This window comes from Panthera onca, chromosome B4 (assembly GCF_046562875.1).
Source record: "Panthera onca isolate mPanOnc1 chromosome B4, mPanOnc1 haplotype 2, whole genome shotgun sequence".
NCBI lineage: Eukaryota > Metazoa > Chordata > Mammalia > Carnivora > Felidae > Panthera > Panthera onca.
This window is the reverse complement of record NC_138345.1, coordinates 121,194,690-121,214,404: the sequence shown is the minus strand read 5'-3', so window position 1 is coordinate 121,214,404 and position 19,715 is coordinate 121,194,690. Positions and strand designations below refer to the sequence as shown.

Genomic DNA, 19,715 nt, shown 5'->3' with positions numbered 1-19,715 from the left:
TTTTCTCAATGGCGTGAGATTTAGAATGATGTTCTTTTTTTCCCCTTTCCCCATGGATGTCCAGTTGTAAAGGCTATCTTTCTTCCATTGACTTACACCTATATTAAAAATCGGTTAGGGGGCGCCTGGGTGGCTCAGTTGGTTGAGCATCCAACTTTGGCTCAGGTCATGTTCTCACTGCTTGTGAATTCGAGCCCCGCCCTGCATCGGGCACTGTGCTGACAGCTCAGAGCCTGGAGCCTGCTTCAGATTCTGTGCCTCCCTCTCTCTCTTTACCCCTCCTCTGCTTGCGCTGTGTCTCTGTCTCTCTCTCAAAAATAAATAAAACATTAAATTTTTTTTTAAAAAAACAGGCATATTTGTGTGGGTCTATTTCTGGTTTCTTTATTTTGTTCTATTGATCTGTGTGTCTATCCCTCTGTCAATACTACACAGTCTTGATTTGTATGGCTTTATAATAAGTCTAGAATCAGGTAAACTAATTTCCACTTTATTCTTATTTTTAAAAATTGTTTTAGCCATTCTAGTTCCTTTGCCTTTCCATATAAAATTTAGAATAATATTCTCTATATCTAAAAATATGTTATTTAGATTGTGATAGGATTGCATTAAATCTGTATATCATTTTGGGGAGAATTGACATCTTTATTATGCTGAATCTTTGAATCCATGAATGTAGTATATTTCTTCATTTAATTAGATCCCTGGTTTTTCTCATCACCATTGTGTAATTTTCAGTATACAAGTTGTGTATGTATTTAGTGATATTTACACCTCGGTATTTCATTTTAAGAATTTTAAAAAAGTTTTTATTTTAATTTCAGTTAGTTAACATACAGTGGTATATTAGTTTCAGGTATACAGTATAGTGATTCAACAATTCCATACATTACCTGGTGCTCATCATGACAAGTGGATACTATAATCCCCATTACCTACTTAATCTATCCTCCTACCCACCTTCCCTCTGGTACCCATCAGTTTGTTCCCTATAGTTAAGAGTCTGTTTCTCTCTCTCTCTCTCTCTCTCTCTCCCCCTCCCTCCTTCCCCTTGCTTGTTTGTTTTGTTTTAAATTCCACATATGGGTGAAGTCATATGGTATTTATCTTCCTCTGACTGACTTTTTTCACATAGCATTATACTCTCTAGCTCCATTCACATCATTACAACTGGCAAGATTTCATTCTTTTTATGGTTGGCTAATATTCCACTACACATACATACAAATACACACACAACACATATTTATCCTTTCAGTGGACACTTGGGCTACTTCCATATCTTGGCTATTATAAACAATGGTGCTATAAACATAGGGGTACAGGTATCTCTTTGAATTTGTGTTCTTGTGTTCTTTGGGTAAATACCCAGTAGTACAATTACTGGATCATAGGGTAGTTCTATTTTTAACTTTTTGAGGAACCTCCATATTGTTTGCCAGTATGCATGCCCAACAACAGTAGAATGCACCAGTTTCCATTCCCACCAATTGTTCACGATGGTTCCTTTTTCTCCACATCCTCATCAATACTTACTGTTTCTTGTGTTGTTTTTAGCCATTCTGATAGGTGTGAGGTGATATTTTATTGTAGTTTTGGTTTGTATTTCCCTGATGATAAGTGATGATGAGCATCTTTTCACGTGTCTGTTGGCCAATGTCTTTGGAGAAGTGTCTGTCCATGTCTTCCGCCCATTTTTTATTGGGTTATTTGTTTTTTGGGTGTTGACTTTTAGAAGTTCTTTAAATATTTTGTATACTAATCCTTTATCAGATATGTCATTTGCAAATATCTTTTCCCATTCAGTAAGTTGCCTTTTAGATTTGTGCATTGATTTCTTCACTCTGCAGAAGCTTTTTATTTTGAGGTAGTCTCAATAGTTTATTTTTGCTTTTGTTTCCCTTGCCTCAGGGGACCTATGTAGAAACAAATTACTACAGCCATTGTCATTAAAATTAACTATCTGTGTGCTCTTCTAAGATTTTTATTGTTTAAGGTCTCACATTTAAGTCTTTAATCCAATTTGAATTTATTTTTCTATATTGTGTAAGAAAGTGGTCCAGTTTCATTCTTTTGCATGTAGCTGTCCAGTTTTCCCAACACCATTTGTTGAAGAAAGAGACTGTCTTTTTCCCACTGGATATTCTTTCCCGCTTTGTTGAAGATTAATTGAGCATATAATTGTGGGTTTATTTCTGTGGTTTCTATTGTGTTTCATTTATCTTTTGCCTACTTTTGTGCCAGTACCATATATACTGTTTTGATTACTACAGCTTTGTAATATAACTTGAAGTCTGGAGTTGTGATTCCTCCAGCTTTGCTTTGCTTTGCTTTTCTAAGATTGCTTTGACTATTTGGGGGTCTTTTGTGGTTCCATATAAATTTTAGAACTGTTTGTTGTAGTTCTGTGAAAAATGCTATTGGTATTTTGATAGGGATTGCATTAAATGTGTAGATTGCTAGGGTAGACTAGACGTTTTTTTTGTTTGTTTGTTTGTTTGTTTTTTTACTTTTTTTTCAATATATGAAATTTATTGTCAAATTGGTTTCCATACAACACCCAGTGCTCATCCCAAAAGGTGCCCTCCTCAATACCCATCACCCACCCTCCCCTCCCTCCCACCCCCCATCAACCCTCAGTTTGTTCTCAGTTTTTAAGAGTCTCTTATGCTTTGGCTCTCTCCCACTCTAACCTCTTTTTTTTTTTCCTTCCCTTCCTCCATGGGTTTCTGTTAAGTTTCTCAGGATCCATATAAGAGTGAAAACATATGGTATCTGTCTTTCTCTGTATGGCTTATTTCACTTAGCATCACACTCTCCAGTTCCATCCACGTTGCTACAAAGGGCCATATTTCGTTCTTTCTCATTGCCATGTAGTACTCCATTGTGTATATAAACCACAATTTCTTTATCCATTCATCAGTTGATGGACATTTAAGCTCTTTCCATAATTTGGCTATTGTTGAGAGTGCTATAAACATTGGGGTACAAGTGCCCCTATGCATCAGTACTCCTGTATCCCTTGGGTAAATTCCTAGCAGTGCTACTGCTGGGTCATAGGGTAGGTCTATTTTTAATTTTCTGAGAAACCTCCACACTGTTTTCCAGAGTGGCTGCACCAGTTTGCATTCCCACCAAAAGTGCAAGAGGGTTCCCGTTTCTCCACATCCTCTCCAGCATCTATAGTCTCCTGATTTGTTCATTTTGGCCACTCTGGCATGAGATGATATCTGAGTGTGGTTTTGATTTGTATTTCCCTGATGAGGAGTGACGTCGAGCATCTTTTCATGTGCCTGTTGGCCATCCGGATGTCTTCTTTAGAGAAGTGTCTGTTCATGTTTTCTGCCCATTTCTTCACTGGGTTATTTGTTTTTTGGGTGTGGAGTTTGGTGAGCCCTTTATAGATTTTGGATACTAGTCCTTTGTCCGATATGTCATTTGCAAATATCTTTTCCCATTCCGTTGGTTGCCTTTTAGTTTTGTTGATTGTTTCCTTTGCTGTGCAGAAGCTTTTTATCTTCATAAGGTCCCAGTAATTCACTTTTGCTTTTAATTCCCTTGCCTTTGGGGATGTGTCAAGTAAGAGATTGCTACGGCTGAGGTCAGAGAGGTCTTTTCCTGCTTTCTCCTCGAGGGTTTTGATGGTTTCCTGTCTCACATTCAGGTCCTTTATCCATTTTGAGTTTATTTTTATGAATGGTGTGAGAAAGTGGTCTAGTTTCAGCCTTCTGCATGCTGCTGTCCAGTTTTCCTAGCACCATTTGTTAAAGAGACTGTCTTTTTTCCATTGGATGTTCTTTCCTGCTTTGTCAAAGATTAGTTGGCCATACGTTTGTGGGTCTAGTTCTGGGGTTTCTATTCTATTCCATTGGTCTATGTGTCTGTTTTTGTGCCAGGTAAATGGTTTTTTAAAATGTATTGTTGGATTCAGTTTGCTAGCATTTTGTTGAGAATTTTTGCATCTATGTTTATCAAAGATATTGATTGGTCTGTAGTTCTCTTTATTATGGTGTCTTTATCTGGTTTTGGTATCAGAGTAATGCTGGCCTGAAAGAATGAAATTAGAAGTTTTCCTTCCTCTTCTATTTTTTGGAATAGTTTGAAAAAAATAGGTATTAATTCCTCTTTAAATGTTTGGTAGAATTCACCTGTGAAGCCATCTGGTCCTGACCTTCTATTTGTTGGCGTTTTTGATTGCTGATTCAATTTCTTTGCTGATAATTGGTTTGTTCAAATTTTCTATTTCTCCCTGTTTCAGTTTTCATAGATTATATGTTTCTAGGAATTTTTCCATTTCTTCTCGGTTGCCCAATTTGTTGGCATATAGTTTTTCATAATATTCTAATTGTTTGTATTTCTGTGGTGTTGGTTGTTATTTCCCTCTTTCATGTGTAATATTATTTATTTGAATCATTTCTCTTTTTTTCTTGATACTTCTGGCTAGAGGCTTAGCAGTTTTATTAATTTTTTCAAAGAACCAGCTTCTAGTTTCATTGATGAGTTCTATTTTTTTTTTTTTTTTTTTTTAGTTTTTATATAGTTTATTTATTCTCTAATCCTTATTATTTCCTTTATTCTTCTGGTTTTAGGCTTTGTTTGTTGTTTGCAGGTGTAAGGTTAAGTTGTTTATTTGAGACTTTTCTTGTTTCTTGATATAGGCCTGTATTGCTATAAACTTCCCTCTTAGAACCACTTTTGCTGTATCCCAAAGGTTTTGAACTGTTGTGTTTCATATTCATTAGTTTCTATGTACTTTTTGATTTTTTCTTTTATTTTCTGGTTGACACATTCATTGTTTAGTAGCATGGTATTTAACCTCCATGTATTTGTGGTCTTCCAGATTTTTTCTTGTGGTTGACTTCTAGTTTCATAGTGTTGTGGTTGGAAAAGATGCATGGTATGATTTCTATCTTTTTGAATGTGCTGAGGTTTGTTTCGTGGGTTAATATGTGATCTGTTTTGGAGGATGTTCCACGTGTACTCAAAAAGAATGAGTATTCTTTTGTTTTAGGATGGAATTATTTGAATATATCTGTTAAATCCATCTGGTAGTGTATCATTCAAAGCCATTGTTTGCTTGTTGATTTTCTGTTTAGATGATGTAAGTGGAGTGTTAAAGTTTTGTACTATTATTGTATTGCTATTGATTATTTCCTTTATGTTTGTTAATAGCTGCTTTATTTATTTGGGTGCACCCTCCAACTGTCTAAGTCTTATTTATTCTTCAAGTTTCTTTTTTTCTTTATTTTTTTCTTGTCTGTGTATGTTATAATTTTTTTAATATGAAATTTATTGTCAAATTGGTTTCCATACAACACCCAGTGCTCATCCCAAAAGGTGCCCTCCTTAATGCCCATCACCTACTTTCCCCTCCCTTCCACCCCCCATCAACCCTCAGTTTATTCTCAGTTTTTAAGAGTCTCTTATGGTTTGCCTCATTCTTCTCTGTAACTTTTTTTCCCCTTCCCGTCCCCCATGGTCTTCTGTTAAGTTTCTCAAGATCCACATAAGAGTGAAAACATGTGGTATCTGTCTTTCTCTGTATGACTTATTTCACTTAGCATAACACTTTCCAGTTCCATCCACATTGCTACAAAAGGCCATATTTCATTCTTTCTAGTTGCCAAGTAGTATTCCATTGTATATATAAACCTCAACTTCTTTATCCATTCATCACTTGATGGACATTTAAGCTCTTTCCATAATTTGGCTATTGTTGAAAGTGCTGCTATAAACATAGGGGTATAAGTGCCCCTATGCATCAGCACTCTTGTATCCCTTGGGTAAATTCCTAGCAGTGCTATTGCTGGGTAATAGAGTAGATCTATTTTCAATTTTTTGAGGAACCTCCACACTGTTTTCCAGAGTGGCTGCACCAGTTTGCATTCCCAGCAACAGTGCAAGAAGGTTTCTGTTTCTCCACATCTTCGCCAGCATCTATAGTCTCCTGATTTGTTCATTTTAGCCACTCTGACTGGCGTGAGGTGATATTCAGTGTGGTTTTGATTTGTATTTCCCTGATGAGGAGTGACACTGAGCATCTTTTCATGTGCCTGTTGGCCATCTGGATGTCTTCTTTAGAGAAGTGTCTATTCATGTTTTCTGTCCATTCCTTCATTGGATTATTTGTTTTTTGGGTGTGGAGTTTGGAGAATTCTTTATAGATTTTGGATACTAGCCCTTTGATATGTCATCTGCAAATATCTTTTCCCATTCCGTTGGTTGCCTTTTAGTTTTGTTGATTGTTTCCTTTGCAGTGCAGAAGATTTTTATCTTCATGAGGTTCCAATAGTTCATTTTTGCTTTTAATTCCCTTGTCTTTGGAGATGTGTCAAGTAAGAAATTGCTGTGGCTGAGGTCAGAGAGGTTTTTTCCTGCTTTCTCCTCTAGGGTTTTGATGGTTTCCTGTCTCACATTCAGGTCCTTCATCCATTTTGAGTTTATTTTTGTAAATGGTATAAGAAGTGGTCTAGTTTCATTCTTCTGCATGTTGCTGTCCAGTTCTCCCAGCACCATTTATTAAAGAGACTGTCTTTTTTCCACTGGATATTCTTTCCTGCTTTTTCAAAGATTAGTTGGCCATACTTTTGTGGGTCCAATTCTGGACTCTCTGTTCTATTCCATTGGTCTATGTGTCTGTTTTTGTGCCAATACCATGCTGTCTTGATGATTACAGCTTTGTAGTAGAGGCTAAAGTCGGGGATTGTGATACCTCCCACTTTGGTCTTCTTCAGTATTCCTTTGGCTATTCGGGGTATTTTGTGGTTCCATACAAATTTTAGGATTGCTTGTTCTAGCTTCAAGAAGAATGCTGGTGCATTTTGACTGGGATTACATTGAATGTGTAGATTGCTTTGGGTAGTATTGACATTTTAACAATATTTATTCTTCCAATCCATGAGCATGGAATGTTTTTCCTTTTTTTTTTTTTTTTTTTTTTTATCTTCTTCAATTTCCTTCATAAGCTTTCTATAGTTTTCAGCATACAGATCTTTTACATATTTGGTTAGGTTTATTCCTAGGTATTTTATGCTTCTTGGTGCAATTGTGAATGGAATCAGTTTCTTTATTTGTCCTGCTGTTACTTCATTATTACTGTGTAATAATGTAACTGATTTCTATACCTTAATTTTGTATCCTGTGACTTTGCTGAACTCATGTATCAGTTCTAGCAGACTTTTGGTGGAGTCTGTCGGATTTTCCATGTACATTATCATGTCGTCTGCAAAAAGTGAAAGCTTAACTTCACCTTTGCCAATTTTGATGCCTTTGATTTCCTTTTGTTGTCTGATTGCTGATGCTAGAACTTCCAACAGTATGTTAAACAACAGCGGTGAGAGTGGACATCCCTGTTGTGTTCCCGATCTCAGGGGGAAAGCTCTCAATTTTTCCCCATTGAGGATGTGGGCTTTTCATAAATGGCTTTTATGATGTTTAAGTATGTTCCTTCTATCCTGACTTTCTCGAGGGTTTTTATTAAGAAAGGATGCTGAATTTTGTCAAATGCTTTTTCTGCATTGATTGACAGGATCATATGGTTCTTATCTTTTCTTTTATTAATGTGATGTATCACATTGATTGATTTGTGAATGTTGAACCAGACCTGCAGCCCAGGAATGAATTCCACTTGATCATGGTGAATAATTCTTTTTGTATGCTGTTGAATTCAATTTGCTAGTATCTTGTTGAGAATTTTTGCATCCATATTCATCAGGGATATTGGCCTGTAGTTCTCTTTTTTTGCTGGGTCTCTGCCTGGTTTGGGAATCAAAGTAATGCTGGCTTCATAGAATGAGTCTGGAAGTTTTCCTTCCCTTTCTGTTTTTTGGAACAGCTTGAGAAGGATAGGTATTATCTCTGCTTTAAATGTCTGGTAGAATTCCCCAGGGAAGCCATCTGGTCCTGGACTCTTATTTGTTGGGAGATTTTTGATAACTGATTCCATTTCTTCACTGGTTATGGGTCTGTTCAAGCTTTCTATTTCTTCCTGTTTGAGTTTTGGAAGTGTGTGGGTGTTTAGGAATTTGTCCATTTCTTCCAGGTTGTCCAGTTTGTTGGCATATAATTTTTCATAGTATTCCCTGATAATTGCTTGTATTTCTGAGGGATTGGTTGTAATAATTCCATTTTCATTCATGATTTTATCTATTTGGGTCCTCTCCCTTTTCTTTTTCAGAAGACTGGCTAGAGGTTTATCAATTTAGTGTCTTTTTTCAAAAAACCAACTCTTGATTTCATTGATGTGCTCTACAGTTTTTTTAGATTCTATATTATTTATTTCTGCTCTGATCTTTATTATCTCTCTTCTTCTGCTGGGTTTGGGGTGTCTTTGCTGTTCTGCTTCTATTTCCTTTAGGTGTGCTGTTAGATTTTGTATTGGGGATTTTTCTTGTTTCTTGAGATAGGCCTGGATTGCAATGTATTTTCCTCTCAGGACTACCTTCACTGCATCCCAAAGCATTTGGATTGTTGTATTTTCATTTTCATTTGTTTCCATATATTTTTTAATTTCTTCTCTAATTGCCTGGTTGACCCACTCATTCTTTAGTAGGGTGTTCTTTAACCTCTATGCTTTTGGAGGTTTTCCAGATTTTTCCTGTGGTTGATTTTAAGTTTCATAGCATTGTGGTCTGAAAGTGTGCATGGTATGATCTCAATTCTTGTATACTTATGAAGGGCTGTTTTGTGACCCAGAATATGATCTATCTTGGAGAAAGTTCCATGTGCACTCGAGAAGAAAGTATATTCTGTTGCTTTGGGATGAAGAGTTCTAAATGTATCTGTCAAGTCCATCTGATCCAATGTATCATTCAGGGCCCTTGTTTCTTTATTGCTTCTGTGTCTAGATGATCTATCCATTGTTGTAAGTGGAGTATTAAAGTTCCCTGCAATTACCACATTGTTATCAATAAGGTTGCTTATGTTTGTGATTAATTGTTTTATATATTTGGGGGCTCCCATATTCGGTGCACAGACATATATCATTGTTAGTTCTTCCTGATGGATAGACCCTGTAATTTTTATGTAATTCCCTTCTTCATCTCTTGTTATAACCTTTAATTTAAAGTCTAGTTTGTCTGATATAAGTATGGCTACTCCAACTTTCTTTTGACTTCCAGTCGCATGATAGATAGTTCTCCATCCCCTCACTTTCAATCTGAAGGTGTCCTCAGGTCTAAAATGAGTCTCTTGTAGACAGCAAATAGATGGGTCTTGTTTTTTTATCCATTCTGATACCCTATGTTTTTTGGTTGGAGCATTTAATCCATTTACATTCAGTGTTATTAATTGAAATATATGGGTTTAGAGTCATTGTGATATCTGTAGGTTTCATGCTTGTAGTGATGTCTCTGGTACTTTGTGGTCCTTGCAACATTTCACTCACAGAGTCCCCCTTAGGATCTCTTGTAGGGCTGGTTTAGTGGTGATGAAGTCCTTCAGTTTTTGTTTGGGAAAACCTTTATCTCTCCTTCTATTCTGAATGACAGACTTGCTGGATAAAGGATTCTTGGCTGCATATTTTTTCTGTTCATCACATTGAAGATTTCCTGCCATTCCTTTCTGGCCTGCCAAGTTTCAGTAGATAGACCTGCTACTACCCTTATGTGTCTACCTTTGTATGTTAAGGCTCATTTATCCTTAGCTGCTTTAAGAATTCTCTCTTATCCTTGTATTTTGCAAGTTTCACTATGATATGTTGTGCAGAAGTTCGATTTATGTTACGACTGAAGGGAGTTCTCTGTGCCTCTTGGATTTCAGTGCCTGTTTCCTTCCCCAATCAGGGAAGTTCTCAGCTATGATTTGTTCAAGTACACCTTCAGCCCCTTTCTCTCTCTCTCTTCTTCTTCTGGAATTCCTAGGATACGGATATTGTTCTGTTTGATTGCATCGCTTAGTTCTCCAGTCCTCCCCTCATACTCCTGGATTTTTAAAAATCTTTTTCTCAGCCTCCTCTTTTTCCATAGTTTTATCTTCTAGTTCACCTATTCTCTCCTCTGCCTTTTCAATCTGTGCTATTGCTGTCTCCATTTTATTTTGCACCTCATTCATAGCATTTTTTAATTCCTCATGACTATTTTTTAGTCCCTTGATCTCTGTGGCAATAGATTCTCTGTTGTCCTCTATGCTTTTTTCAAGACCAGGGATTAATTTTATGACTATTATTCTAAATTCTTGTTGTTTTATTGCTTAAATTGGTTTTGATCAATTTGTTAGCTGTCACTACTTCCTGGAGTTTCCTTTGAGGAGAATTCTTCCGTTTCATCATTTTGGCAAGTCCCTGCAGTAGCTCCAAACTGCAGCACTTCCCCTGTGCTGTCCAGAGAAACTTGTGTTGGTGGGTGGGGCCGCAGTCAGACCTGATGTCTGCCCCCAGCCCACCGCTGGGGCCACAGTCAGACTGGTGTGTACCTTATCTTCCCCTCTCCCAAGGGCAGGACTCACTGTGGAATGGCATGGCTTCTGTCTGGGCTGCTTGCACACTGCCAGGCTTGTGGTGCTGCTTTGTTGGGATCTGGCCAAGGGCGTGTTAGCCCAGGTGGATCCGCAAGGTGAACAGGGGAAGGAGGGGCAGGCTTAGCTCGCTTTGCTCTCCGTGGTCCCCTGTGGGAGGGGCCCTGCAGCACTGGGAGGGAGGCAGGCCCATCCCAGGGATAGATCCACAGAAGCACAGCGTTGGGCGTTTGCGCGGTGCAAGCAAGCAAGTTCGGTGACAGGAACTGGTTCCCTCTGGAATTTCAGCTGGGGGATAGGAGAGGGAAATGGTGCTTGCCAGTGCCTTTGTTCCCCTGCTGAGCTGTGTCCTTCTGGGGCTCAACAACTCTCCCTCCAGGCTTCCTCTCGCCCTCCCTACTGTCTGAGAGCAGAGCTGTTGACTTTTAACATTCCAGATGTTAAGTCCCGCTGGCTTTCAGAACTCACGCAGTCCGGCCCCTCCACTTTTGCAAGCCAGACTTTGGGGGCTCTGCCTTCCTGTGGGCTGCCCTTCCACCGCCACAGCTCCCTCCCACCAGTCCGTGTAGAACACACCGCCTCTCTGCCCTTCCTACCCTCTTCTGTGGGCCTCTTGTCTACGCTTGGCTCCGGAGAGTCCATTCTGCTAGTCTTCTGGCAGTTTTCTGGGTTATTTAGGCCTATGTGGGTGGAGTCTAAGCAATCAACAGGACGAGGTGAGTTCAGTGTCCTCCTACACTGCCATCTTCTATTCTTCAAGTTTCAACTTAAACATCCTTTCTGTTCCCTGCATACGTTTAAGTTTCCCTCTGCCACATATTCTTAGACCACTTTGTGTTTCTCTTACCATATTCTTATTTCCATTATCATATTATATTGTAGTGATTTACTTAATGTCTGTTTTACTAAATAGTGTATAATTCCATGAAAAAATTTTGACATTGTTGTCTAACACTGTATCAAATATCTGGTGTCTACTGCAGTGTTCAAGACATTTAATAAATTCAGCTTGAATGTACCTATTCTGTACTTGTTCATAAATATCCACTTATCAGATCAACCCAAATGCTCCCTGGACCTTCTCTGGGCACCTCGGCTCCCTGTCTGGGACTCCTGGACCTCCCCATGTTCCAGAAAGTTGAAGATCAATGCTGGACAAAGCAGGTCGTCCAGACTCCTTCTTTAGACCTAAGGCGTGGGTCCATTCTGGTTGATTATTGCTTAAGGCATATCAGTTGTTAAAATAGCTTAATCTCATCTTGACTATATGAGTGAATGAATTATGTCCAGATGCACCAAGCTTATCTAGTACAGCTAAGCCATAACCAGCAAAAGTCCTCTGAATGTGCTTTCCTCCATAGTCTGCATTATTGCTTATTCTTCTGTAGTCTGCATTATTGCTTATTCTTCTGTATAGCTTATAGCTCTTAATGTGGTTACTTTCCCTTTTTATCATATATCAACCCTGGCCTGAGTATATACAGTGGGGTGTTCTAGGTATGTCATCATAACTCTAAGCCAGTTTTTGCTTGCTTCCTCTCTAACTTAAGTATTATTTCCTGAGATAGATCTTTTTGGGGATATATTCCTTGTGTCTCCAAAACTGACTCACAGGTCACACTGTCATAGCCTGATTCGTGGGCCATGTGACTTATTTCACATTATGCATTGAAGTCTATCTCCCTTCCTCCTGGGCTCTGGTTCAAGAGAAGTTGTGAAATGACTCCTTAGGATGATATTTTGAGCCCATATTCTCCTCAAACAATAGTTGTTTGTCATCTGTATCCACACTCCCTTCTATAGTCCAAAAGGTAGGCTTTGTAATTGTTGTTAACCTAAGACTGCTGTCTGTATCCTATAAGATTTTTCTTGACTCAATGTTTTTTCTTTGATTTGCTCATTCTGTTTTATCAAGCCCCTTTACTCTGTAGACAAACTAATGGGTTCCCTAATTCTTCTTATATGGTTCTGTCCACTATTAAAAATTAGCCATTGGATTATTGGGAACTCATATCTCTTGGAATTTTTAGCTATTTGCATATCTCCATTGTTCACATTGTAATTTCTTTTGACATCTATACATCAAAACAAAGGTTACAGTTAGCCAATTACATTTTAAATCTTTCTACATGATTTGATCAATCTTTTTTTTTTTTTTTTAAATCCTGGTTTTCATTCTAATTCCATTCTTAGGGAACCAAAGATGGTGTTGGGTTTCATTGCCATCTCTGTTCACTTAGGAGTACTTACCCACAGTCTTGTTTTGCAGAAGATTTTGAGAATCAAAGCACAAAGGAGTAATGTGATTGATTATTAACACCTGCAAAAACAGTTGGGAGGAGTAGTGTCCCTCTTGTCTTATGCATTCATATAGGTGCTCCCATTGTCTCATGACTCTCTACCTTTATGTTTTGCTTCCTTTATTGAGATACCTGAATGAACAGATTAATAGTTGAGACTGAGAAACAGAAGTTTCTAAGTTCTGATGACCTATTTGCCAATGATAAGGCTGCCATGATTTTCTGGAAGAGGCTGACTAAGTTCTCATTCTGATGAAATTTATTTGAAACTTTTTAACTTGGTATTTGAGATTACTAGTTGTTGACTTTTTGTTATTTTTGTAGGCAGCCCTCAGTATATTTGGCATGATTGGTGGACCACTTCTGGGCTTGTTTGCTTTGGGCATTTTGGTTCCCTTTGCCAACTCAATTGTAAGTATAAAGAGTGAATATGTGTAAAGCTTAATTTCCCAAATATAGTAGTGGCTCAATTTTTGTCAGTTGTAAAGATATAATTCCTTTGATATCTGTCATTAGTGACTTGATGACTTAATTACTCATATTGACTTTGCTGGGGTGTACAATAAATTACTATGCACTGGGATTGTGCATATGTAAAGCTAAATGGAAATTGCCAAAACAACATATATTATGTAACTAAATATTTATATAATTAATAATATATAATATATTCTATAATTATATAATTAAAATATAATATAGAATATTATATAACTAAAGTATATATGTTATGAAACATATTATATGTAATATATTATGAATATTATATAACTAAAGCAGCAACTTTTTTGTGCATTTATCTTTTTGCCCTTCTTGAAAATTAATCACTAGGATTTAAAGAAAGGAGATCAATAGGCTCAGATATGAAAGATTTAAGGGCAATAGAGCTGAGGATACTTGTGACTAGCCAGAGTATAGCAAAGAGAAGCAATAAGATAAGATATTCACCACCTTGACCAGAGAGTTTATATTCCTGATATTTAAAGCTATAGCTCCAACACCATGGTTCTGGCCCCAAAGGGGTGATCATAATTGGGAATAGTATCCAGAATAAGGTAATATCTCTCTTCTACATAGACATATCTGTGCTTTAAAGTACTAGATTTTGTTTGGAGTAAATGAAATTGAAATTATTTCTCTGAAAGCCAAAGGAAACTCCATCTAATCAGGCCTGCTATAGGCTGACATTCAGGAAAAACTGATAATGCATGTTTTGTTGTTTCAGACAGATGTAGAATAACCACAAAACTATGACTTTACATTTAGAATTCCATTTTCTTCATGAGGCATTAGGGATTGGTAAGGCAGCTACTAATAAAGGCTGTTACCATTATTACTAATAATTCTCAGAGAAATAATTCTCAACAGATGGTAGCTGTACTTGTGGTGAGCATAACATAATATATATAGAAATTAAATCACTGTGTTTCAGTACCCCTGAAATTAATGTAACATTGTGTGCCAAGTGTACACAAATAAAAACTTCACAAAAATAATAATTCTGACTAATAATAATAATTCTCAATGAAATATCATATGAAGCTCAAGTTTTGTAGAAATTAATCACAGTGCAAGAGAATGGTTCATATCAACCTCAATGTTGAAGCTTTGGTTAGACTCTTTGCATTTTGAAATGCACAGTGCTTTTTGAGTGTTTGAAACATTAAAACAGGACTGACTTTTGGTTTTTGACATTTACTGCCACCATGGGGTGCCTCCAGAAAAGCTGTAGCAGACAAGGTCCCACATATCCTTTTTTCAAGAGAAGTATGATATTATTCCTGTCATAGGAGGTACCTCTTTTTACTGCATCCACATGTTTCACCAGAATATCTACCCTTACCTTGGAGTGGACTTCCTGCCTCCCTCTCTTCCTCCTACCTTCTCACCCTTCCTCCCCTTCTCCTTTTCTCCTTCTCTTCCTTTGCTTCTCTTCTTCCTTCCCTTTTCTCCCTTGTTCCCTCCCCTCTTCTTATTCATTCATTGAACATTTATGAGCTGAGTACTGTCCTGGGAATAGAGAGCACTGAATATTTTTGCTTTCACAGGTTTTATAATTTTGCGGATCTTTGAACAAACCGTATACAATGCTGAGAATAAGCAAGTCTGGCCTGTCAACAGGTGGCCACACTACTATTCCAACCTCATAATATTGAAAAAATATTTATTGCACTCCTGTATATGTCCAGCACTGTCATAAGTGTCATAAGTTTTGGGGTACCAAAACCAAAGAAATCTAATTCTGCTTTCAAGGTTCACAGCTTAATGAAGGAGCTCACAGTCTTCGTCCCTAACACAAATCCTCTGATCTGGTCATCAGCCTTTATTTTCTCCCATCAGCACACCATTCTTTTTTCCTACCCTATGATTTTGCTTATGTTTTCCCCCTGACTTCAAATATTCTACCCTGTCCTTTCTATGGGGATCCTGAGGCACAAGCTGCATTGTCTGGTCAGTATTATTTTTTTTTTTAAGTTTATTTATTTATTTTTGAGCAAGAAAGAAAGTAAGAGTGGTGGAGGGGCAGAGAGAGAGGGAAAGAGAGAGAATCCCAAGCAGGCTCCACACTGTTAGCATGGATCCTGATGTGGGGCTTGAAACTACTAGCTGTGACATCATGACCTGAGCCAAAATCAGACGGTTAACTGACTGAGCCAACCAGGCGCCCCTGGTCAGTATTCTTAAAGGAAGGGGCAAAATTTCACCACAGGGGAAGAGGCTTCCTAGCTCAAGTTTTACTTTTGTCCCCATCATTTGGAACTAGGGCTTAAATCATTCAAAGTCCAGCAGAACATCTGGATTACTGATGAAAAGCAGAAGTGGGGACTCCAAGTTTTCCAAGGACTGGGAAACCAGCTGTCTTCAGAGAGGACATCCCTACCTGTCTTTAGAAATACTAAGTGTGGTTATATGCACCATGGCAGTCATTTGTGAAAACTGCTTCCTGGTTTCCCCTAATTACCCTGAAGCACAATTATAATCGTGCATGTTATTAAGTATAGGAATAAACTCTGTGTATGATTTCTCCTTCAAAATCTGTTGTTCATATGGCATACCATTTGTTTACAGACTAAATAAAAATATAGGGGGCAATTGGTCTGGGATCAGTGGTGTGACTGTTGTGGTTATTTGGGTGTGAAGAAAGCAGGAGGCCAGAGCAGAGTGCTAGCTATGGAACAGAGTAGAAGAAATGGAATTATGAGATCAACTAAAAGAAAAATGGGCAGGAATTGGTGATTGGCTAGGTAGGGTTATGGAAAAGGGAATGGGGTTACAGACTCCCCAGGGCTCTGGGCTAAAGGACCAGTGGTCCCTGCCACTCTTGACAAGAGGCAGGGATCTTGGGGGAGAAGGATGATTTTAGGAGAAAAGCTGGTAAATCTGACTTGGACCATGTTGAGCTTAACCTTCTAATGTTAATTTCCATCTCAAAGCAAGCTGTGTTATTTTTTCTTTTAAAAGCACTCTTGTTTTGCAGGGAGCACTTGCTGGTCTTCTGGCTGGATTTGTTGTTTCTTTGTGGGTAGGAATTGGAGCTCAACTGTATCCTCCACTGCCTGAGAGAACTATGCCACTAAGCCTTGAAACCTATGGCTGTAACAGCACATACAATGTGACAAATTGGGTGACAACTACAGAAATGCCATTTTCTACTAGTGCTTTTCAAGTATATGGTGCTGAAAGGTATTGAATTAAACTTTGTAATGTCATATTTTTAAGAAATGTATGTGACAGGTAGAGAACAGTTGCTTTCTGTCTTGCCTGCAGTGCTGTGATTTTTCCCTGATCTGAAATGGGTAGAGCCCTTGTGGCTTGCTGGCTATGGTATTTTGATCAGAAACAGCAAAAATTGCTATATGTTCTTAATTTTGATACACTTCTGTCATGCTTACAGATCTGGAGAAGACTTGAATTGTAACACAAAAAAACTATTATGGGTAAATGCTACCAAATATCAGCTCTAGTTGAATGAAAAATTGTCTTTGTCAACTAAAAACCTTTTAAAATGAAAAGTACCATTATAAAAGAACATTGCTTCTATAGTCTTTGAGGTATAGCTTTTACAGACTAAAAGCTACAATCATCTAAATATGTTAGATTATTGCTATTTGTTTAGGTTTAAAGATTCCAAACCTTTAGAACATTAGCAATGAGTTGCAGCTGTGATATTCTTACTAGAGTTTTCTGTATGTGGTATACTTTTAGGCTTGTGGATCCTTATGTTGTCTGATTTAATGAAATGTTGTGGGTCTGCTAATAGGTGAGTGTTTTATTATATAGTGGATGTGAGGGCAAGACTTTCTATAGTGGACAATTATATGTACAGCCTTAAAGCATAAACCCCAATAGAAATGTTCAAGGAGTACGGAGATGAGGTTGTTGCCCCCCAATTATTGCCCCCAGCTCCAGCTTTCTTGGAATGAAGCCATTAAGGACTCATGCCCACTTTAGCTGGACACCCTCCTGAAAGAAGGAATGTGACTGTTACAATTAGTGATTCATGTTCCAAAGAAAATATAACTATGAGAATGCCTGCCAATGGAAGTTCAAGGCTGGCAAATGCTTCATAAATAGAAAGAAAAGGTAGTTCCAGAGCCTGAGGCATATTTGGGGGAGGTCTGACTAGGTGGGGTGCTGTGGGGTGAGGGGCAAGGAAGTGCAAGGAGCAGTTTGGACAAGCATGAAAGCACTAATGTACATGTGTAGGATGCACATATATATGTGGGAGGACATTCAGGATGTACTTGTTTCACAGTTTTGCTTAGCATTTGTCCTGGTTGTGTAAATATCTCTCTTAATTTAAGAGTCGGAGACAAAATAGTTATTTGGATTCTGAAACAAATAAATTAACTGAGGTTTAGTATATACCTGGTACCATAATAATTACTTTTATAGGTTAGCTTATTTATAAAATAACAGGTAATAAGCAAGAATTTTTTTTTAACTTTTTTTTTTTTTTTTTGAGACAGAGAGAGACAGAGCATGAACGGGGGAGGGGCAGAGAGAGAGGGAGACACAGAATCGGAAGCAGGCTCCAGGCTCTGAGCCATCAGCCCAGAGCCCGATGCGGGGCTCAAACTCACAGACCGTGAGATCGTGACCTGAGCTGAAGTCGGATGCTTAACCGACTGAGCCACTCAGGCGCCCCAAGCAAGAATTTTTAAGAATGAATACATACTCAACTCTGGGCTGGCCATTTCTGTGATATCCCTAGAAAGTCTTCCCCTTTCACTGTGGTTCCTGCCTTCCAGGAAATTATAATTTAGCTGGAGAGAGTATGCTAATGTATACAAAACAATCAATCCAGTAAGCACGGTAAGTATAAAATAAGTATAAAACTAGCACATGATAAATAGTAATAACTACTTGATAAATGCTTGTTAAAAGAATGAATATAAACAAGGTTGGAGTAGCAGGAAGACTTTGGAGAGGTAGGACTTGAAGGATGCGGAGGCTGGCTAGACAGAGGTCTGGAAAGTCATTCTTACCACAGAAAATGACCAGAAGGGAAATTGGACAAGAAGATACACAAACAATGCTTGTGGTAAGTGGTATTCATAGGTGATCAAGAGAGCCAGCAGAAGGAAGAGCTTAACTCTTCCTGAGTGGAGTGAAGGAGACCTTTCTAGAGGATTACATAAATTGGAATTAGTCAGGTGAACAGGTTGGGCAGAGGGACCAAAGGAAGAAGAAAATCGCACAGTGAAGGAATAGTGTATGCAAAGGCATGAAGTTCTGAAGCCACGTGGCACCTTAGGAAATCACACCTAGTCAATGTCGCTAGAGTACAAGGGGAGTAAAGTTCACAGCTGAAGATGAAATAAAATACCCTTTGGTCGTCTAGATTCTGCATTTCCATTACCCACATTCAGTTTTTATTAAGTTCCCAATGCTTGATGTGTATATATTGATAGCTTGTTGTAGTTTTAATTTGCATTTCCCTTATGATCAGTTACATTTGATACCTTTTAATATATTTATTGGCCATTTCCATTTGAATATTTACTTTAGTCACTTGTCTGTTGAAATCTTTTATCCATTTTTAAATGCATTCTCAGTTTTTTTGTTATTTATTTAGGAGTTCTTTTTTAATGTTTATTTATTTTTGAGAGAGACAGAATGCAAGTGGGTTAGGGGCAGAGACAGAGGGAGACACAAAATCCGAAGCAGGCTCCAGGTTCCGAGCTGTCAGCACAGAGCCCAACAGGGGCTCAAATTCATGAGCTGTGGGATCATGACCTGAGCTGAAGTCGGACGCTGAACCCACTGAGCCACCCAGGTGCCCCTAGGAGTTCTTGATATATTCTAGATACAAAATATATTTTGAAAATATTTTTCTCCCACTTTGTGGATTGCCTTTTTACTCTTTTAGTGATACTTTTGGTGGCCAGAAATGTTTTCATTTTAATTATGTTCAACTTTATCAGTCTTTTTCCTATATGTTCAGTCTTCTGTGTATCCCAATTACATCTTTGCCTATGCTGAGGTCATAAAGAGATTCTTCAAATTTTTAATTTAAATGCTTTATTGTTAGTTAACTGTTTCCATTTATGAATGTAATCTCCTTTGGAATTGATTTCTGTGGGTGCTGTGATCAAGACTCATTTTTTCCCATATGGATATTCGATTAACCAAGTACCACTTATTGGAAAGAACTTCCCTTTACCCCATTACAAAGTACTGTCAACTTTGACATAAACCAGATGATTATTTTCTTGTGGGTTTGTCTCTTGATTCTCTCTTCTGTTCTACTTTGTCTGTTTTTTGTTTTTGTTTTTGTTTTTTGTTTGTTTGTTTTTTCTCCCAGTAATACCACATCTTAATTTCAATAGCTCACCTCAGTGTGTTTCCATCTTTCTGGGATCTTGACCCCTCAAGTTCTTTTTTTTTTTTTTTTTTTTTTTTCAGTTACTTCATTTTATTTGTATGGCAATACATTTGCAAGTCCACTGGTTTTTTTCT

The 19,715-nt window shown here is 37.9% G+C and overlaps 1 protein-coding gene across 2 annotated transcripts in view; it reads left to right on the top strand.

The window, feature by feature from the left end:
* SLC5A8 (solute carrier family 5 member 8) overlaps positions 1 to 19,715 on the top strand; it is a 61,223-nt gene that overhangs the window by 27,835 nt on the left and 13,673 nt on the right. Inside the window, exons 11-12 of one of the 2 annotated variants that reach the window (XM_078449553.2) lie at positions 13,077 to 13,163; positions 16,231 to 16,436. In XM_078449553.2, the coding sequence (XP_078305679.1) occupies positions 13,077 to 13,163; positions 16,231 to 16,436 (293 nt within the window). Of the gene's footprint in view, positions 1 to 13,076; positions 13,164 to 15,516; positions 16,205 to 16,230; positions 16,437 to 19,715 lie in introns of those variants that run through there. The other variant, XM_081796224.1, reaches the window with a different exon arrangement.